The 21,772-nt window shown below is 47.1% G+C and overlaps 1 protein-coding gene across 2 annotated transcripts in view; it reads left to right on the forward strand.

Moving 5' to 3' along the window:
* Positions 1 to 21,772, forward strand: part of MTOR (mechanistic target of rapamycin kinase) — a 109,879-nt gene that overhangs the window by 16,480 nt on the left and 71,627 nt on the right. For both annotated transcript variants that reach the window (XM_037165639.2, XM_037165638.2), the window contains exons 13-24: positions 82 to 287; positions 2,732 to 2,854; positions 3,502 to 3,591; positions 3,714 to 3,806; positions 4,517 to 4,651; positions 4,874 to 5,003; positions 6,559 to 6,809; positions 16,443 to 16,529; positions 18,901 to 19,068; positions 19,542 to 19,654; positions 19,959 to 20,121; positions 21,141 to 21,233. In XM_037165639.2, the coding sequence (XP_037021534.1) occupies positions 82 to 287; positions 2,732 to 2,854; positions 3,502 to 3,591; positions 3,714 to 3,806; positions 4,517 to 4,651; positions 4,874 to 5,003; positions 6,559 to 6,809; positions 16,443 to 16,529; positions 18,901 to 19,068; positions 19,542 to 19,654; positions 19,959 to 20,121; positions 21,141 to 21,233 (1,652 nt within the window). The remainder of the gene's footprint in view (positions 1 to 81; positions 288 to 2,731; positions 2,855 to 3,501; positions 3,592 to 3,713; positions 3,807 to 4,516; positions 4,652 to 4,873; positions 5,004 to 6,558; positions 6,810 to 16,442; positions 16,530 to 18,900; positions 19,069 to 19,541; positions 19,655 to 19,958; positions 20,122 to 21,140; positions 21,234 to 21,772) is intronic.

A 21,772-nucleotide genomic window follows, 5' to 3' on the forward strand; every position in this document is an offset into this window, starting at 1 on the left:
CGGCAGTGGAGGGGAACACTGGGCAAGGCCTGGAAGCCTGAGAGTGTCGAAGAGGCGTTCAAAGCGCGGTTCTTCTTGCAGACCCTGACATTCGCTTCTGTGTCTTGGCGTCCCTGGACGAGCGCTTTGATGCGCACCTGGCCCAGGCAGAGAATTTGCAGGCCCTGTTCGTGGCCCTGAATGACCAGGTGTTTGAGATCCGGGAGCTGGCCATCTGCACCGTGGGCCGGCTCAGCAGCATGAATCCAGCCTTTGTCATGCCTTTCCTGCGCAAGATGCTCATCCAGGTAATGATGAGACCACCAAATCTAGAGGCGTTGGGGAGAGGACTTCCATCATGACAGAGGTTTGGGGAAAGAGAGTTGAAGACAAGGGAGGGGAAGAAAGATCGAGATCCCTGGTAAAAGCCACATTTGGCTCCAAGAGTCCACATGTTTTCCAGACTTTGTAATTACAGTTCTTGTGCTTGTCGCCTCATAAGCCACTTGTCAGTATGACTCCAGGGGGCCTCTTCATCTCAGGCTGACCTGTCACGCAGCTTTCTTTTTCCTGATGAGTCACCAGTGATTCCCTTTCTCGGTGCCCTTTGCTGCAGGTGGTCCTCCCAGCACCCCTCTGTCCTTCCACGCTCCTGCTTTTCTTGCTGACGCCAGGTCACGCACAGAGGCCAAGTGTGGGGTTTCTGCACTGGTCCTTGTAGTTACTGCCCCTGGTCTGTGGCCCCGGGCTGTCACTATTATCTAATGTGAGGTGCTGAACTGAGCTGCTTGGACGAGTACCCGAGGCAGGTGCAGACTGACATTGCTGGCCGGTCCAGTAGGGTTTTCAGTTCCTGCCGAAACCTGTCTTTACTCACCCGAGTGAGTTCTGTGGCCTCCTCACAAGTGATGCGCAGACCAGTCCTTCCTGCATCCAGTTATTTCCACCTGCCTTTTCTGGGTCTCGCTGTGGCTCACCAGTCACTCCCTGTCTCCCCACTTCCACCCTGTCCCCACCTCACTCTCTGCGTCCTGCCTTCCTCCGTGGTTCCCTTTGAAATAGACGCTCCCCTGACACTGAACGAGCTCACACATAGGAAGTCATTCGTATATGTAGTTTTTACCCTAGAGAAATGGCCCTTACTCACAAGCTGTCACAATTAAAGTGACCATAAATTCTATCTCTCAGTAAATTAGAAGAGTACATTCATGGTGGCACTTCTGTTTTTAGCCTGATAGTTTATTTCTTTAACTGCTGGGCTGTGTTAGAAACGCCTGTTGTCTTTCTAAAACACCCAAGGTTTGGGGAAAAAATCATTGTTGAGCCTGTCAGTTCAAATCGTGCTCAACAAGCTTGATGTAGAAATATCCCCCAGTGAGTCTGTCAGTGTGTTAATTCAGTTAACAGACCTTCCGAGCACACACCATGTCCCCGGTACTCTGGGTGCTGAAAGTGCATCATCGGGGGCCGGGCCGAGGGGGCCTGTGTTGGCTAGAAGTTTACCGACAGCTGCCAGGCCTTCTCGCTGTCCCAGCACGGCGGCCACTGAGTGAACACACCGCGGCCAGAACCGAGCCTCCGAGACTCCAAAGTTTGAAATGAGTTGGCCCCTTTTTAAACTTGGATGTGAATTTTCTCACATTGAATTGCTCATTTTCAGGCCTTGGTAAGGGACATTACCTAAATGTGCTTCGTTCTTTTCTTACTGTCTTGATCGTTGAGGTGGGCCTGGGGTGTTATGGGGGTGCAGTGATGCTCTCTGGCTCTGGACGTGAACTTGGGTGCTTTGACTTGGCCCCGCGCTGCCCCAGAGAGCAGCGCACTCCTCGCTGGTGCCCCTTTCCTCCCGGGCAGCACCTCTCCTTGCTGGCGCGGGTCTGTTCTTAGGATTCCTCTCCGTCCTCTCACTGCCGTCTGCCGTGACAGGAAAACCGCCTGCTAAGCGGGCCCGGAAAACCACAGTTCTGCAGTCCGTGACCCAAGACAAAATACAATAGTAAATTTTAGACTCCTCCTCTGGGTAGCAGAGTTAACACGAGCTTTGTTTCTTTCACTTTTGTCACTAATCAGAGGTTCCCTCTGGCAACTTCAGCTCCTCAGAAGTCTGCCTGTAGTAAGTTCTTCTTGTCTGTGTCACCAGGAGCGTAGTGTGTGATTTGCTGCTATTTTAAGGGTGTCAGCACAAGCGTGTCATCTCTGATCATGAAATCCAGGGGGCTTCTATTGATATGATCCCCAGCCGTTTGGGTTTACCTAGATGTGCCTGAAACCACTGCTGAATGTCAATCAGTAGTTCTTGCAATATCATGGCTGATCTGACTATTCTTTGATTTCGTTGGCATTATTTAAGGTGCCCTTAGTGGTCTGTCTGGACAAAGACTTTTATGGCAGAGAGCCCTTTCTTCATTCCTCATTTTTGCAAAGCGCTCCTCACAGCGGTCCTGTGGGTTTTCTCAGTCTTCCGTGATTGCTGCACTGTTCAAAGCTGTGTTTTAGAAAGGACTGTGGGACCTTGGGGTGCAGTAATGGGGGGAAGGGACTGGCTTCACAGTTTTCCTTCTGGTCACTGCTGTGTCCAAGACTCCATGAGCTTGGACTCAGAGATGCAGAGATGTCCTTTGCTTATAGAGGATCGGGCAGCTACCCGATCCACAGTGGAGTTCTGGTTCCTTCTCGTATTTCCTGTCTGTACTTTGACACACCGTTCCTCTCTAGCATTCCCCCCGCCATGCCGAGCCCTTCTTCCCTGCAGATTTTGACCGAGCTGGAGCACAGTGGTATTGGAAGAATCAAAGAGCAGAGTGCCCGCATGCTGGGCCACCTGGTCTCCAACGCCCCCCGACTCATCCGGCCCTACATGGAGCCTATTCTGAAGGTAACTCCTAACAGACGGCGACCCTGGCACCTGCTCTGGTTTGTCTCATGCCAGCTCGTGGGGCAGCAGGAGTGTTTCACTGCTCACTGGTACACTCAACAAAGCAGACAGTTTCTTTGGTTCCAGGGACAAAGGCCACATCAAGCACCCTCAGTTAAAGAATATCAGGAATCTCACTGATTGCAGCAAAGGGCTCTTATAAGAGATAAGATGCGATGCTTCAAGCACATCATCAAATGTGTGCTTGGAAAGAAGTAGGTAGGTTGTGGCCTAAAACGGCTCCCGCAAAGTGAAGGAAAATGGGCTGTAAAATCTGAAGCAGCCTTCACATTCGAATGTGTTAGAGTAATGGAAAGTCTTTCACAACTTCTGTGAGCCTCAGCAAGCGATCGGTCACACCGGTGTCATTCAGAGAAGGCCCGGGAAGAGTGTTGTTAAGTCCTGGCACTTCCCAGCTCACGTGTCAGACTCCTGTGCCTCCCTGAGAACAGTGTGAGAGCCCACGTTCCAGAGAAACAGGGTTCACCAAACCTGGAGGTAGTTTACTGATGAACGGGATGGTCTCTTGGGTGAATTTTGCTTTTGTAAAGGAAAGGTTTCTCGTGGGCTCTGACCTGCACCCATTTTCTCATACCTTCTCTCCATAGGCTCTGATTTTGAAACTGAAGGACCCAGACCCCGATCCAAACCCAGGTGTGATCAATAATGTCTTGGCCACAATCGGAGAGTTGGCTCAGGTAGGGGGGCAACTGCTTTTTTCATAGGACAGAAAGAATAATGTTAACCTTTGAGTAAGTCAGAATATTTCTTAATGCCATAATTTCTGGTCTTATCTACCACGCTTTCTTTCATTTTGTAGGTTAGTGGCCTAGAAATGAGGAAGTGGGTTGATGAACTTTTTATTATCATCATGGACATGCTCCAGGATTCCTCTCTGTTGGCCAAAAGGCAGGTGAGTACCACAGCTTCCTGGCTGAGCAGGACAGACTCCGTGAGGCCAGGGACCTGGTCTCTCTTAGTCTCCTGTGTCCCCAGCCAGCACCTAGCACGTAGCAGGTACTCGGGAATATTTGCCGAATGAATGAGTAAAAGGAAGAGAGACCGGGAACCAGAATTAGCTGTCATCCTGACCAGGAGTCAGTTCCAGTAAGGGTCAGGGCTGACCAGTGCCATTTCCTCTGGACAAGGGCAAATGCCGATCCTCTGTCAGGGCCTGGTCCCCGAAGGGAGAAGAAAGCCTTGAACCCCGGCTCTGGGGGCCAGCAGGGCTTCAGTCCCTTCCCCAGGCCTGGCTGCACCTTAGTCATTGAGGTCATTAGGTGACTGGGCTGAAGTTAAGGGCAGTTTTAATTTCCTTTCAAGTCAGACTCCTGCTTGTCAGTCAGGATATGGAAGGACTGTGTATTTCCTTGGAGGAGGCTGGGGCTCTTCGTTACTGTCTGACCCGGTGGTGGTTGTGCTGGTCCATGGCCTGGTTTTTATGTCCCCCCCCCCCCCCCCCCCCCCGCCCTCTCAGGGTTGCTGTTCATGCCTCGTGTCTCGACTGGAAATTCTTTTGTTATGAGAGCCTCTAACACTTCATTGCAGCCGTTTAACCAAGAGTACAAACTTTTCGTTTTCTCTTACTGGCTCAGCTCACCATGTGGTCTTTTGTCTGTCCAGGTGGCCCTGTGGACCCTGGGACAGTTGGTGGCCAGCACCGGCTATGTGGTGGAGCCCTACAGAAAGTACCCCACTTTGCTTGAGGTGCTGCTGAATTTCCTGAAGACTGAGCAGAACCAGGGGACACGGAGAGAGGTAGGGAAGGTGGCCCAGTTGGTCCTTAAAGACTCGGCTGGGAGAGCGGAGAGAGAGGCTCACAAACGTTTGAGGCACTAACGTGCTCTGAGTAGACTTCCCACCCATTCTGTTCATGTAGCTACAGCAGGTCCTTGGGTACGAACGTGAGGAGAGTCTCCCTGGAAACCGTTGCAGTCAGATGCTATGATGAATGTTTTCTTTTCCCTCCCCTCCCCCCAGGCCATCCGCGTGTTAGGGCTCCTGGGGGCCTTGGATCCTTACAAGCACAAGGTGAACATTGGCATGATCGACCAGTCCCGGGACGCTTCTGCAGTCAGCCTGTCGGAATCCAAGTCAAGTCAGGATTCCTGTAAGTTGAGGGGACCCATGAGAGACTGGCCAAGTGTCTGTACCTGCCAGAGCCCTCTCTGGCCGTGTCTAGAAAGAGTCTTAGGCTGGGTAACTATAAAGTTGTAGCATATTGGTTCGCTTTGCAACTCTGAATGCAAAGTCATGATTTTCTCTGGACTCGCAGCCGGGATGCTGCTTCCCAGTGTGTCCAGGTGCTCACGTCTATCCAGGTTCTTTGTCAAGGGTCAGCAGGCTCAGTCTGTACTCACTTTTGGGGGGCTGGTGACAGATGTGAGTTATCGCCCCGTCACTTCTGTTCGCATCTCATTCTTTGTTAGTGCTTCTCTGTTCTGTCCCATGGCACCATAGGAGGGAGAGGTAGAATTTACTTTTCCCATTTTGATTGATAGGGAAATCTGAGGCAAGGCTCAGGGGCCTGGAAACGCTAGCAGTGAGGTTCCAAGGCTCTTCTGTCCACCAGGTGGTCGGTCCCAGAGCCCCACTGCCTTTGGACACATCACCTGAGAGAGAGGGTAGGGTGTGGGATGGGGGAGAAGTCTCTAGACATAATCTGTTGTCCATCAGGGCAGGTTTATTTCCAAAGGTATGAAAATTCAGTAGTTGTTCTCTAGCTGTGCCAACGAAATGTTATTTTTCCAAAGTAAAATAATTGTTTCCTAAATTCTGTGGATGGGATCCTATTCCTTCCTTCCACTTTGTTCTTCTGTATGTTAAGAAGTGTGTCTGTGATGTTATCCTGTCCAGAGCAGAGCCTGAGCCATGTCCCTTCAGGTGTCCCCCTTATTCAGCAGTGTCGTCCAGGCCTACCCTCCTCCTCCCTCCGTGAACCGCCCGCCCCAAGTCCTTGAGATCGGCGTTAGGCAGGTCAGGGAGCACTTGCCACCCACTTATCTCAATTGCTGAGGAGAACCAAGCAGGTGCTGAACAGATGTTTGCTTAATTTAATTCCCTTTTCTTTCATCTGGGAAAGTAATTATTTTTATAGATGATTTCAGCTACAGAGTAGTGAACCGTAATAGTGAGAAGCTAAGTTAAACATGGCTATTTTAAGAAAACCCATCATGTACTGTTTTAGGCGTTAGTGGTTTAGGTAATAGGAAAGCCAAAAACTGTTTAGTCCTCGATGCCAGGAGCCTGTTCGTTGCTTCCTAACGTGGCCTGTGTGTCCGACAGCTTTGAAAAACAGCAGGGAGAAGGATGCGAGTGCTAATGGCTGTCAAGAGGATCCTTTTCCCCTCTCTTGAGGATATGCTGATTGATTTTTAGAGAAAGGGGAGGGGAGAGAAGCAGGGAGGGAAACACTGATGTGAGAGAGAAACATCAGTCGGTTGCCTCTCACGCGCTCTAACCAGTACTGAACCCGCAACCCAGGCGTGTACCCTGACCAGGGATAGAACCTGTGACCTCTCAGTCTGCTGGACAGCGCTCAACCAACAGAGCCAAACCAGCCAGGACAGGGGGGGTTCTTTTTATGTTGTTACGCAAACCGTGCTCTGCCTAAAGTCAGAGTCATGTCACGTAAGCTCACGATTCTCGTCGCCATTCTGCCCTAGCCGACTACAGCACCAGCGAGATGCTGGTCAACATGGGGAACCTGCCTCTGGACGAGTTCTACCCCGCCGTGTCCATGGTGGCCCTGATGCGCATCTTCCGAGACCAGTCCCTCTCTCACCACCACACCATGGTTGTCCAGGCCATCACCTTCATCTTCAAGTCCCTGGGGCTCAAGTGTGTGCAGTTTCTGCCCCAGGTCATGCCCACATTCCTCAATGTCATTCGGGTCTGTGACGGGGCCATCCGGGAGGTAAGTAGCTAAGACCCAACCCTTGCTCCTCTCCGCTCTAAGCCACACCTGACACCTGCATGAAAGGTCTGTCTGCACTCCAGCTTCCTAATCACTCTGCTGGCTGTCGGACCTGTTGCCTCTCCTCTCCCTTAACTTCTGACACCTAAGTTTTATCAGGCGGCCCAGTTTCCCAGGTTTCCCCTCAAAACGGCTGCAAGACGAGTGCCTGTGGGGAAGGACAGCATTGTCATTCTCAGTCGTCCAGAGTCCACGTGGCATAGACAGTTGCCTGGTGGGATACCCTCGTGTGGATGTCTGGCTGCTGCTTTGTGGTCAGATTGAAGTCCAGCATCTTTAGTGAAAATACTACAGAGGTGAAGTTGCCCACTTCTTCCTGTACCTCCTGTTTGTCCATTATTGTGGGCCTAAATTTGAGCACGTGGTTAGTTGGTATCTGTCAGATCTCCCCATCAGATGGGTACCTTTTCCCCTTAGTGACTAAGTAACCTGTGGGGGTTCTCTGAGACTGTGCACCTGTCCTGTTCCCCATCCGCCCATTACCCAGGGGTTTTGGCAGCCATGGACGGTCCCTGCCTCAATCAGTTATCACGCTGGTTGCAAGATTAGGAATTTCCAGTTCTGTTATTTTTTTCTACTTTTAATAGCTGGCATTTTTCTGTAAAGAGGAATTTTCCCCTTTCCCTCTTTTTCTCTCTTGCTCTGTTTTTTCCTAAACTGCAGAACTTGCAAAGTGATTTGGTGATTGCTATACCTATACCACCACTGACAGCAAACTTACCTTATGAAGTTCAAGGTGGCTCCAGTTTCTGCTGTTCTTAGAGTGTCTCACACAAGAGTGACTAGAGTGCTGTGCTGTGAAGATGCTTGAGTTAATTATTTTCGTTCCGTGAAGATACTCAGGTGTGATGTGCATGTAGAGGAGGTAGTGTCTTTGTAGCAGGTACATTTTCTAACTTTGTGCCTGGAATATAAAAGTAGAATTTACTTTTATGTAATCGACTTCACTGAAGTCTGAGTAATCCTAGTTTACCTATAAATTCCTCAGGTTTTCACTCTAGATAATCATGTAATCTGCAAAAAGAATAAGATAGTTTTGGGATTTTTGTTTTAATCTGTGAACCAGTTATTTTTCTTACTGCGTTTCTAGAACCTTCCATGTTGGTGGTGACAGTGGAACTTTTTCATCTTAATCCTGATTTAATGGGACTGCTATTAAGATTTCACCACTAGGTATAATGTTTGCTGTAGATTTTTAGCAGGTAGCTTTTAAGGTTTATAAACATTCTCTCATGGTCCTGATTTGCTAAAGAGCTTTTATCATGAATGAGTATTGGAGTTATCAAATGCCTTTTATTTATCTGTTATAATGATTATAGAGTTTTCTTTTTCAGTGTGTTAACATGTTGAATTACATAGATATGTGTTCTCATATTGAAATATTTTTGAACTTTTGTGTTAAAACTATCTTGGTTATGATTTTTTAATACATTGATTTAATACCTAGTATTTATTTTACAATTTTTACATCTCTGTTGCCTAGTGGAATTGATCCATAATTTTTAAAAGATTTTATTTATTTATTTTTAGAGAAAAAGAGGGAGGGAAGCATCAGTGTGAGAAACATTGATCCGTTGCCTCCCACATGCCTCCAGCCTGCAGCCCAGGCAAGTGCCCTGACCGGGGATGAACCGGCGACCTTTCGATTCTCAGGCGGCACTCAATCCACTGAGCCACCCCAGCCAGGGCTGTGATTTTTTTTTAACTATAAGTTCAACAATCTGTTTAATTTTTCAGTTTCTTCTTGAGATAGTTTTGGTCACATTGTTCTAAGAAATTATTTTATCTAAACAATAAAATCTGTTGGCATGAATTTTTAAAAATATATTTTATTGATTATGCCATTACAGTTGTCCCATTTCTCCCCCTTTATTCCCCTCCACACCCCTCCCACTCACATCCCCCCCTTTAGTTCATGTCCATGTGTCATACTTACAAGTTCTTTGGCTTCTACATTTCCCATACTATTCTTACCCTCCCCCCTATCTATTTTCTACCTACCGTCTATGCTACTTATTTTCTGTACCTTCTCCCCATCTCTCCTCCTTCTACTCCCCTGTTGATAACCCTCCATGTGATCTTCATTTCTGTGGTTCTGTTCCTGTTCTAGTTGTTTGTTTTAGGTATGTTTGTTAATAATTGAGTTTGCTGTCATTCCACTTTACATGTTTTTTATCTTCTTTTTCTTAGATAAGTCCCTTTAACATTTCATATAATAAGGGATTGTTGATGATGAACTCCTTGAATTTGATCTTATCTGAGAAGCACTTTATCTGTCCTTCCATTCTAAATGAAAGCTTTGCTGGATAGAGCAATCTTGGATGTAGGTCTTTGGATTTCGTGACTTGGAATACTTCTTTCCAGCCCCTTCTTGCCTGTAAGGTCTCTCTTGAGAAATTAGCTGACAGTCTGATGGGAACTCCTTTGTAGGTAACTATCCCCTTATCTCTTGCTGCTTCTAGGATTCTCTCCTTCATTTTAATCTTGGCTAATGTAATGATGATGTGCCTTGGTGTGTTCTTCCTTGGATCTACCTTCTTGGGGACTCTCTGAGCTTCCTGGACTTCCTGGAAGTCTATTTCCTTTGCCAGATTGGGGAAGTTCTCCTTTATTACTTGTTCAAATAAGTTTTCCACTGCTGGCTGTTCCTCTTCCCCTGTTGGTACCCCTATAATTAAGATGTTGGAACATTTAAAGATGTCCTGGAGGTTCCTACACCTCTCCTCATTTTTTTGAATGATTTGTTTGGATTCTTATTCTTTTCTGTTTGGATGTTTCTTTCTTCCTTCTGGTCCACTCTATTGATTTTAGTCCCAGTTTTGTTTCCATCACTATTGGTTCCCTGTGCATTTTGCTTTATTTCACTTAATGTAGCTTTCATTTTTCCATCTAATTTGTGACTAAAATCAACCAGTTCTGTGAGCATCCTGATCACTAGTGTTTTGAATTGTGCATCCGATAGGTTGGCTATCTCTTGGTCACTTAGAAGTATTGGCTCTGGGGCTTTGAGCTGTTCTGCTTGAGCCATAATGTTTTGGTCTGTTTGCACCTGTTACATATGAGTGGCGGAGCCTAGGTGTTCATAAGGGTGGGGTGACCCAGTTGCTGGGTTGTGTTGCTGTACGTGGGCGTGGGGTCAGAGAGGGGACAATAGTGCTTGTTACATGCTGTCTCTCGGATTTCAGTTCCTTCTGCCACTTCCCACAAGCAGACTGGGCCCTTCTGGTGCTGGTTCCAGGTAGGTGGGCATGTGTATGTTCTAGGACCCTGTGGGTGTCTCCAACAAACTCTCCTGTGAGGCTGAACGCCTCTTCTGGCACCTCAACCCCTGAAAGTTTTTCCAGTTGGTGCTTTTAGTCTTTATTTCCCATTGCTGGGGCCCTGGGTTGTGCAGTCTGTCTCACTGACCATTTTTAAACCTGCCTAGTTTATCTGTACATGAATGTGTGTCCACGGTCAGCCAGCCGCCTTGCGCCCTCACTGGGTTTGCCTGTTTAGTTTCTGTGCCCAGGTCGCTCGCTAACCACCGCCTCCTCCTGCCACAGCCCCTCTCCGCTGGCTGCCGACTCTGCCCCTCCTACCAGTCTGGATGAATGGTTTGTTGTTGTCAGACTTTGGTACAGTTCACTTTTCTGTCTGTTTTGGTTGTGTTTTTGTTTCTAAATCTTTGTTGTCCTTAAATTTGGTTGTGCAAGGAGGTACATTGTTTTTACCTATGCCTCCATCTTGGCCAAAAGTCCTGTTGGCATGAATTTGTTCACACTATTCTTTTATATTTTAATTTCTTGCTAGAGATTTATCGATATATTTTTTTCAAAGAACTATTGCTTTAGTTGATCTTCTTTCTTGTATCCTTGCTTTTCTTTTTCAGTATAAATTTCCTCCTATTTTTTTTTTTTGGCTTAAAATTTTTTTTTATGTTGTCAATTTTTGTTCTTGTCTAACTTAACCTGTTAAATCTGTATATTTTACTCCCAAGTATTATTTAGCTGCATTTAAAACTTTAAAAACTTTATTGAGATGAAATTTACACACCATAAAAGTCCTTTTAACTGTAAATGGAGTAATCCATAGTGTATTTGCAGAGTTCTGTAATCCTCACTACACTCTAATTTTAGAAAATTTCCATCACTCCAGAAAGAAACCTCCTGCCCTTCCGGAGTCTTTTTCCACCCTCCCCCAACCCTAGGTGACCATTTCCCCACTTTCTGTCTCTGAAGACCTGCCTTTTGGGGCATTTCATAGAATTGAAATCCTGTGTGTGTGTGCGCACACGCGTGTGTGCGCGCGCACCTAGCTTCTTTCACCTGACACGGTACTTTTGAGGCTCCTTCATATTGTATTACGTATCAGTAGTTCATTCTTTTTTCGTTGCTGAATAATAATGGAGCATTTTCATTACCCTTGAGAAATACATATTTTCTGATGTTTGTTATTATTTCTTTCACCATCGAAAGAGTGGGTATTTTAATTTGCAGACTTGCAGAATTTTTAATTTCTCTTGTGGTGTCTTTCTATCTTAATTGCACTGGGTTTGTGATTCTCCTGTGTTCACTGACACCACCTTGACAGTCTGGTGGTGCTCGGTCAGCTTTGAACAGGGCTCCCTCTGTGCCCTCTGTGGGGACAGTGTGGGCTTGCAAATGTGGCGCGCACAGTTCTCCGTGTGTCATTATCACTTACTGTGTTCACCTCTTTTGTATCCCTAATTTTTTGTTTGCTTAATCTATTAGTTTCTGAGAGGAGTGAAGTAAAAATCTCCCTTTACAATAGTGGATTTATTAGTTTGTCATTTTTGTCAATTCTCTCTTACATATTTTGAATTATATTATTAGGTGCATAAAAATCAGAAGTCATCATATCTTTCTGGCAAATTCCATCTTTTATCATTCTGCAGCAACCCTTTTTATCTTTAATAACATCTTATTTGCCTAATACTAATATAGCTGCACCAGCCCCTTTTTTTGAAAGGTATATGTCTTTTCTTCTCCTTATATTTTTCACTGTCTTGTGACTTTTGTTTTAGAGTGGTCTCTAATGTACATAATAATGTAGCTAGATGATCGTTCTAACCCATTGTGACATCGGTGCATTCAGTCTAGTTCCGTTTCCTGTGACTACCGAGACACTCGGGTTCGGCTTCGCATCTGCCCTCCGCCTAGTGCTTTACTTCCATCCTGCCTCATTAGTTTGTTTTCTTTTCTGCCCTTTCTTGGTTTGAGTTTTCATGTTATATGGCAGCCATACATTGATGTTTCTCTCCCTTTCTCCTTCCCTTCTCCCTCTAAAGATGAATATCTTTTGCCCTCTACTTGTTGGCTACTTTTAATTTTATTAAACATTTCATAGTAGAATATTTCAGTCACAACAGTAGACGACTTATATTAAGTTCTCATACTCATCAATAATTATTGGCACTTTATCAGTTTGGTTTCATGTAATTCTCACAGCCCCTACACACGCACACACGCACGCACACGCACATTTTTTCTGGTGTATTTTAAAGAAAATTTCAGCTATTATATTATTTTACCAATAAATACTTTTTCCCCATGTAACTAAAGTATGACATCTATAAAATTAACATAATTCTTTAATGTCATTTAAGATCAATCATCTTCAAATGTTCTTGTTCATCTTAAAAATTTCTTTTTATATTTTGTTTATTTGAAACAATTCAAATAGGGTCTACACGTGGCGTTTGGTTTACCATCTATATGTCTAGTTCTCTCTCTTTTTTTCCTCCACTCTTTCACGTCATGTATTTGTGGAAGAAACCAGGTCATTTGTCCTATAGATTTTTTCATTCTAGATGAGGCTGAGTGTATCTTCAAGGTGTCTTTTAACTTCTGTAGACTGATTAGATTTAGAGCCTTGACCAGATCAGGTTCCAGTCCGTATTTTTCATCTTTGTCTTTCAGAGATATATTCGTACATTTATTTTGTGTTCATTAATTCTTCAGCTCTGTTTTTTTAAACCGTCATTGAATTTTTAAGGTTTTTAAAAAATATTTTATTGCCCTCGCTGGTATAGCTCGTTGGATTGAGCACAGGCCTGCAAACCAAGAGATCCCAGTTTGATTCCCGGTCGGGGCATGTGCCTGGGTTAGGGGCCAGTTCCCAGCAGGGAATGCATGAGAGGCAGCCATACATTGATGTTTCTCTCCTTTTCTCCTTCCCTTCCCTTTCTAAAGATGAATAAAAATCTTTTAAAAATATTTTATTGATTATGCTAATACAGTTGTCCCAATTTTTCCCCTCTTTGCCTCCTCCACCCAGCACCCCCCAATCCCTCAGCCCCCCCCACCTTTGTTCGTGTCCATGCGTCACGTGTACAAGTTCTTTGGCTGCTCCCTTTCGTACACTGTGCTTTACATCCCTGTGGCTACTCTGTAACTGCCTATTGGTACTTCTTAGTCCCCTCACCTTTTCATCTGTTTCCCGCATACCCTCCTCCCACCTGCCAGCCATCAAAACACTCTCTGTGTCTGTGATTCTGTCTCTGTTTTTTTGTCTTGTTTTTTCTTATAGAGAGAGAGGGGAAGGGAGAGAAACATCAATGTGTGGTTGCTTCTTGTGCGCCCCCCATGAGGAGCCTGGTGGGCAACCCGGGCATGTGCCCTGACTGGGAATTGAACCAGTGACCCTTTGGTTTGCAGGCCAATGCTCAGTCCACTGAGCTACACCAGCCAGGGCTCTGTCTCTGTTCTTATTTGCTTAGTTTGTTTTTTAGATTCAATTATTGACAGATACATATTTATTGCTTATAGTTTTGATCTTCTTTTTCTTAAATAAGTCTCTTTAACATTTCATATAATAATGGTTTGGTGATGATGAACTCTATTAGTTTTTTTGTGTGTGTGTCTGGGGAAGCTCTTTATCCACCCTTCCATTCTAAATGATAGTAGCTTTTCTGGGTAGAGCAATCTTGGCTGTAGGTCCCTGCTTTTTATGACTTTGAATACTTCTTGCCAGTACCTTCTAGCCTGCAAAGTTTCTTTTGAGAAATCAGCTGACAGTCTTATGGGAAGTCCCCTGTAGAGAACTGCTTTTCTCTTGCTGCTTTTAAGATTCTCTCTTTATGTTTAACACTTAGCATTTTCATTATGATGTGTCCTGGAGTGGAGCTCTTTGTAGCCATCTTTTTTGGAACTCTCTGTGCTTCTTGGACTTCCCTGTCTATTTCCTTCACCAAAGCAGGCCTATCCTCTATTCGATAATTCTTCACCTGTGTATTTGACCTGTCGTTGAATTTTTAGTTTTAACTACATTTTTTTTTAATTTCTAAAAGTATCCTATGTTCTTTCAAAGATGCCTAGTATCTTTTGGTGGTATTCTATTTCTTATTCACTGTTTTTATTCTCACTTATTTCTTTAAGTATTTAAAAACAGGTTTGTTTACTTTCTATCCGGTAACTCTAATACATAGAAAACCCTTGGCGGACTTAGTTCCGCTGTTCGTTGTTTGTGCTGAGTCGCACGGGCTCGTCCCAGGTGTGGTGCGGTTCTGGGTACGTGTGTCGTATGCAGCTGGACTTCCCCTGGAGCAGCGCTGGGACATCTGCTCTGGGTTTACAGTTGCTTCTGCCAGGTGACCCAGGGGAACTTTAAGTTAATTTCTTGGCTTAAAGTTTCTCAGGCCACACAGATAGTTAAAATAACCCTCTAAACCCACGTGCAAGTGGCCTGCAATCACAAACTTGTAGGGAAGACATTTTTTTACCTGGGCCTCACATCAAAACTGACAAATTTCTTTCTTTCTTTCTTTCTTTTTTTTTGCCGCTGGACCAACCGAGATGGGGCACGGTGGGGTGGAAGCAGGGGTTCACCGTTCTTCACGGGCAGCCCTTGGAAGAGTTGGGTTTAAGTGACAAGCTTCAGTTCTAATAATGTAGTAACGATGTTTATCTTTTATGCATTACTTTCGACCTTTTCATACCAGGGGGATTTGGGAGGAGATCTAATCCACTGTAGTTTAGGAACAAAGCCATGTGTTCTTGTAAAACGCTCATGTTCAGGGGGAAGAAAACGACGTGTGGGGAACCTGAGGCAGAGGAGAGGAGGTGGCTGAGGGGCTCCTCGCCTGCGAGGGGGCACTTGGCTGTCCGCTGCTTGTCTGTGTTGTCACCTCCCCACTTGCACTTCACAGCACATGACAGCAAGGGTCAGGAGGCTTTGTCCTTCTGTCATGGCTGTCCCTGCCCTTCCGGCCACCCCACTGTCCTCTTTTTCCTCCAGCGTAGACTTGCTACCTCCTTTCAGGTTTCGCACAGCAGAAATATAACTAAAGAATCCATGTTATACAGAGGCTCATGTCCCTTGATTTCTGCAGTGCACTTTTATAGGGGCCATTTCACAAAAACTGTCAGTGGTGAGTATGTGAGGAAGGGCCAGGAGAGAGGTGGGGACAACTCTGTGTACCAAGTCCCCCCGGTGGACACACTGGCGGCTGCCCCGTCGTGAGAGTTAGCCCGAGCTCGCTGCGAGCCCGGTCCTGTAGGGCCTGCCGGCCCACCTCTTCCGGCAGCGCGTTCTGTTACTCACTGTTTGAAACACTTTATTTATTCCAGATTTAGCCAAGGTTCAAAATGTGAATAAGAGTGAAAATAAGCGTGTTCATCACTACGTTGTTCTTGCTAATGGAGGGAAGCCGAGGCATAGAGCATAAAAATCTTTGGGGGAGGGCATTTAGAATGTGATTTGCTACTTAATACATGTGGCACTCTCTGAAAATCATAACCAAATACATATTATACCCTGAAGACCTCTTTCACCTAGAAAGTACTTGGGTGTCCCTTCCCCAAGCCTTCCTTATTCCTAACTTTACTTAGTGGATGGCACCTTCCCTTACAATTGCAAGGTACCAACTTGAGTAGAATTTCCTTATCCCATCTCTTCCCCAATTTGCTTGCTGTATTGATTCATAATTTCTTAGAGACAGTTAAGTAATTAATTAAGACCTAATTACTTAATTACTGTAAATGAACTACAGTGCCCATAATTGTTAGCTGTATTTATTTTAGAAGATAAGCAGTCGTGAATTAGGGCTGAATAAACAAAAGGTACATTTACAGTTGATTAAAATTTCAAGTTCATTCTCAAGTCCGGTGACTCCAGAAATCCTTCAGTGGTAGCTGATGTTCATGGAGCACTTAGCAGTGTTCATATCCCTGTTCTAGTGCTTTCCAAGTATTATCCCATTTAACTCTTGCAACAGGCCTATGAGACAAATGCTTGTCTCCATGTTCCTAATGAAGAGGCTGGGTGAGCAGTGGGGAAAGGAAGCTCCCAGAGCTGGGAGGGGCTGGGATGGCTCCCAGTTGCCACCTGGCGCCGCAGCCCCTGCCGCGTAATGACCGGCCAGCCTGGCATGTGAAGCCATTGGCAGTTGTTTCTGGCCGCACCCCCATCGCCACCAAAGGCCTAGAGTCCGACCTTGGAACGTACCCTTTGTAGGAGGGGTGGTGCAGAAATGGGTCCCACGGTTGTTTCACTCACTTTCGTGGACTGAGGGTAAACCTGGGGGCTCGGGGTCCCGCCCGGGCCACCTTGCTGACCTCCTCCCCGTTTCAGTTTCTGTTCCAGCAGCTGGGAATGTTGGTGTCCTTCGTGAAGAGCCACATCAGACCGTACATGGACGAAATAGTCACCCTCATGAGAGTGAGTGGAAGCTAATGCTTCGGCCTGTCCCTCGCTGTGTGGGTTGAGCAGTGTCAGGAGCCAGCTTGGACAACATGGGCATCTTCTCCTGGGTCACGGTGGAGCTCACACAGCCCAAGGACAGAGTGGGGGAAGGTGTCCCTCTAGGTTACGAAAGGGAGCGGTGGGGGAGTGCTGTGGCTGCAGTCTCCCAGGTACCAGAGAACAGGTGTGAGGTCTGAGGAGGAGCCCGAGGTGGTTGTTCTGACAGAAATGGGCTCCTGAGTCTTTGCCTCACGCACAACAAAGCCATTTCACTTTAATACCCTGACAGTGCTTCACTGTTCCTACAAAAGCCCAGGAAACCGGGGCCTTGAGAGCCCTGGGCTGGGGTCTCCCTGGGCTCTGGAACCAATGGACTCCTACCAGACACTGAGGCAGCAGGTGGTGCTCTCTCTGCCCCCTTTGAAAGCATGGGCGCTGCCCCGCACCCCGTGGCATATGAGGAAAGGCTCCCGTCCCAGGTTCGATAATACACTTTAAGCAGATGGACGCCCCCTTGCCGGCAATGGCAATCTTCTGTCCCTGGGGAGGCCTGCATCCCGCTGTTCTGTGCAATTTAAATGTTTCTGTCGGGAAGGTCACTCTGCAGAGATGGCTGTGTCCTCACAGAATTAGAAGACAGTTCTTCCAGTGGTTTCTGCTCTTCTCCGCCAGACCTTTGTAGTTAGCTTGGAAGAAGCAGCAGGGCTAAAATCAAAGTGGCTGGTCTCAGAGCTGAAAAACTGCTGCACGTATGAATAATTCAAGCCGCTCTGTTCCCTGCCTCCTGCCGCAGAGGCTCTGAACAAGGAAGCCTCGGGCAGAATGCGGAGGGGCCTGGTGCTGGGGGCCGGGCAGGGGGAGCGGTGAGCTTGTGGTTTGAAGCTGAAGTGATCTGTGACTTACTCCCCAAAAAAGACTAAAGCCCAAAACATCAGGGTTTGAGGCAGGGAGCTTCACACCTACAAAACACAGCTTTCATTTCTTCCGAGACAGAGGAGGTGCCACCGGGCTCCTCTTCCTGTCGGTCCTGGTGTTTAATGAGCTCCCCGGAGCCCACGAGGAGAGCAGCCTGCCTTTGTGAGCACTGGTCCGGCAGCCTCCCCAGGCAGCCGCCAGCTTCTTTGAGGTGCAGGAGCCCCCGGGAGGGGCTGGCAGTGGTGCAGTGGGAGATGGGGGCCCTCTACAGAAGGCGGAGTGCAGTTCGAGTGCGTGAACATCAGAGATGCTGTGGAGGCCGCGAGAGCTATGGTGGTCCTTGGGAAAAAAGTCTTTATCAAAAGAAAAGGAGCCTTTTCGGAAAGAGAGGTCTTACTAGCATCTTTGGTGTGGTTTTCACTTTCTGAACTATTAGGCTTAAGAAAATGTTAAAATGAAAATCCTTATGCTTCTTTAACACCTCTCTCCTGAGAAGTTATTCTTTGTTTTTATTGGTTTCCACTCTGAATTAGCTGGGGGGCCCGAGGGTATTAATTAACAGGCATGTGTTGCCCTCATTGGAGTTTGTATTATGGTAAGTCTTCTACTTTGGAGGTTCTAAAGAAGGCAGGAGGCAACTGTCTTTCTTAGTTGACTTGAAATGACAGCTTTTCCTGCAGTCAGAGACTTGGACCAATTTGCCTTGCAGTGCTGAGGCAGGATCTGTGGCCAAACAACCAAATTTTTATTTTAGTAACTTATGTAGAATGTAATTATGTGAGTATGGAAAAGTGCTCATTTTGTGGCACTACCCAGGCCTGAAAATGATATAGGACAGTTGTCAGATGATAACTAGCAAGGTCTAAACTCAGGAGCTCCAAGTGACACAGGCTGAGTCCTTGGTTCATCCTGTAAAGGCGCGTTGAGTTGCTGAATACTCCAGGTGCTCTGCTAGATTCTGGGGAGGCAAAGGTGGATCAAAGGGCCTCTTGCCCTTAACTCAAGCAGTCTAGTGGAAGAAGGGTTGCAAAGAAGATTAAATATTATGGGTGCTAGAAAAAAGGAGGCAGGGGGACCCAAAGTGAATCATGAGACCATAGCAGAAAAGCCTTCAGAGGGGAAGTGAAGTCTGAGCCAGGTCTAGAAAGATAGGGCTCAGCTGAGCAAGAGGTGGGATTCTAGGCCAGGAGCAGCGGGAACAAAGCACAGAGTGGCACAGTGGCCTTGTGCATTAGAGAAACGCCATTTTTGTTTGTCCACTGTCGCTGTCACGGGGTACAGGGAGGCCCAGGGAGAGGAGGACAGGGAAGGAGTTCGTTTCGGGGCAGACTGTGCTCACTACGTTTTTGCTCCTTTTGGCCATCTCAGTTCCTCGGTTCATACTTCAGCAGAGGGGAACCTTGCTTTGCTCCTGTCTCTTGCCTCTTTGCAGGAATTCTGGGTCATGAACACCTCAATCCAGAGCACGATCATTCTTCTCATTGAGCAAATCGTGGTAGCTCTCGGGGGTGAATTTAAGCTCTACCTGCCCCAGCTGATCCCGCATATGCTACGGGTCTTCATGCATGACAGCAGCCCAGGCCGCATCGTCTCCATCAAGGTCAGTAGCCAGGGCATCTTCTAGAGAGAGTTCCAGCATCCCTCAAGGTCAGCTAAGAGACGAGACCCTGTTCTGAGTGACAGGGTGGTACTTAACCCACAAGACTGAATCCAGAGAGCGGAGCATCTGCTACACACAGCTCACGGGGTGCAGAGCGTCAGCGGTCCTCCTGGGTTATCCTTCTGTTTTGGTACACGTTCTTGGTAAATGTTTTATCCCAGACCAGATTTCTCTATTATCTGGGAACAGATTCCTTACCAATTGAATTTAAGCTCACAGAAGGCAAAGTATATGTAAGCAAAATAAATAAAGGGGGAAGATGCTACGAAAAGAACGTAGTTCAAAGCCACTTAATGAAGGCTTTTTGAAGTCCCCCCAGAAGTTCAGTGAATTATCCGGAGCACCGCCCCCCTGCATGTAGGTACTGGTGCCGCCGAGCTTGTCCATTGCCGCATTCTTGCTCCCTTCTGCAGTTGCTGGCTGCAATCCAGCTCTTCGGGGCCAACCTGGACGACTACCTGCATTTGTTGTTGCCCCCCATCGTGAAGCTGTTTGATGCCCCTGAAGTTCCGCTGCCGTCTCGAAAGTAAGGACCTGCCCTTTGGGATGAACAATCAAGCTTTTACTGTTTTGTTGAAAATGTCCTTTTGTGTGAGTTCCCAGGCCATCTTTTTGTTGTTATTTCAGTGCCCTTTATTTAGTGTAGAAATGCCCCAGGTTTATGAAAATCCTAACTGTCTGTCCCTACCCCTCCGGAATGTATGTTGGATCCATGTCACCCAAAGTACCTCAGAAGCTTCCCATTTGGTGCCGATTGTGAAGGTGACCCTCAGCCACTTCTCCTCTGGGACTGCGTGTCAGCAGTTGCTGTACATTAGCAATTGTCATAGGGCAGCCCTGGAGACAGTCGACCGCCTGACGGAGTCCCTGGATTTCACGGACTATGCCTCCCGGATCATTCACCCGATCGTTCGAACCCTGGACCAGAGCCCAGAGCTGCGTCCCACAGCCATGGACACGCTGTCTTCCCTTGTCTTTCAGCTGGGGAAGAAGGTAAGGCGCTCGTCTGCCTGCCTTGCCAAGAGGACTGTGTGAACTTCTCTGTTAGCCTCACACCTCTCAGAAAACTAGGAATCATTGGCCCTTTTTCCCCACGTTTATTGTATTTAGCAAGTATTTATTGAGCCACCTGTGTGGGTTAAGTGCTGCTATTTGGATAATGTAGCAAACAGAGTGATGTCCTTGTTCTCGCAGAGCTTATGTTCCAATGAAGCAAAGCTGATAAACACAGTGTGTCTCATAAGAGTGACAGTGAGAACGGGAGAGATGCTGTTTGTGCAGAGCAGACAGGAAGGCCTCTGATAAGTTGGCATTGGAGCAGAGACTTAAATAAAGTAAAGGCCCAACCCCAGAGAGTCGGATGCAGGCAGAGGGACTAGTGATGCAAGGGCGGGAGATGGCAGCATGCTTGGAGGCTTCACGGAGCAGCCGGAGAGCAGCGAGAGTTTGGGGGAGGGAGAGGGGCAGTGCTTGGAAAGTGTCCGAGCCAAGGCAGGGTGAAGTGGGCGTGGAAACTAGGTCTTGTAGGCCTGATGCTCCACATGCCATCCCAGACGAGCATCCCCGGCCTCAGCCCAGACCACCTCCCCATCCCACCTCCCCATCCCACCCCAGGTGACTCTAATGCCATTTGTACATGACTGTTGTAGCCATGGTAAGTGCTTTGGCTATTACTCTGAGCCAAGACTAGAATGTTTGGAAGATTCTGAGCACAGGATGACTGTGGTGTGACCTGGTATTTTTATATATAATGATTACTCTCAGTGTCATGCGGAAGAATGGGCTGGACCAGGAGTGGAGGCAGAAGGGCTGTGAAAGGCTGTTGCAGTAACCCAGGTGGAAGGTGATGGGGGTGGATTGACAGCAGGAAGGGCACAAAGCGATTCTTCCAAATACCACCAAGCCAGCCCCGAGCCCGGGAGAAGTGGCTGTGAGTGGTGCTGGCAGCGCTCTTTTCTCTACTGCCCGCTCTCTGCGGCGATGGCTCCTCATCTCCTTCCTCTCCTTCACAGTACCAGATTTTCATTCCAATGGTGAATAAAGTTCTGGTGCGACACCGCATCAACCATCAGCGCTATGACGTCCTCATCTGCAGAATTGTCAAGGTGAACTGCCCTTTGCTTTTGTGTCTACGTCTCCCATTGTCCTTCCTCTTCGTGCTGTTGTCACCTTAGCTGTGGAAGTGTGTCTGCCTTTTCACTTCTCAGCTAGGGACTGGCAGACCTTTTCTGTAAGGACAGCACATTTTTTTCTGTCGCAGCCTCTCAGCTCTGCCACTGCGGCCTGAATGCACACGTCTATGTGCACAGACAGACGAGTGAGCCTGGGGGCAGAGCAGTGACATTTTATTTGTGGACACCAAAGTAGGATGCTCTGGTGGTTTTCATGTGTTACAAAATGTTACTCATTTTGATTTTTTGAAACCATTCAACAACGTAACCACCTTTCTCGGTTCTCGAGCCACAGCCACACGAGCACAGCTGTGGCCCTTGGCTGCCTCTGCCCTCATCACTGTATGGTTCACAGTTGCTTCCTCTCTGCCAGCCGCATGCTCATACTCTTGTCAGTGCTTGTCAGTGACCAGGAGTGACCAATGAAGACTCGTCTGCAGGGACACAGCCTCCCTTTGTCCGTGCCCAGAGCC

The sequence above is a fragment of the Artibeus jamaicensis genome, unplaced genomic scaffold (genome assembly GCF_021234435.1).
Source record: "Artibeus jamaicensis isolate MK-2021 breed Jamaican fruit bat unplaced genomic scaffold, CSHL_Jam_final scaffold_847, whole genome shotgun sequence".
Taxonomy (NCBI): domain Eukaryota; kingdom Metazoa; phylum Chordata; class Mammalia; order Chiroptera; family Phyllostomidae; genus Artibeus; species Artibeus jamaicensis.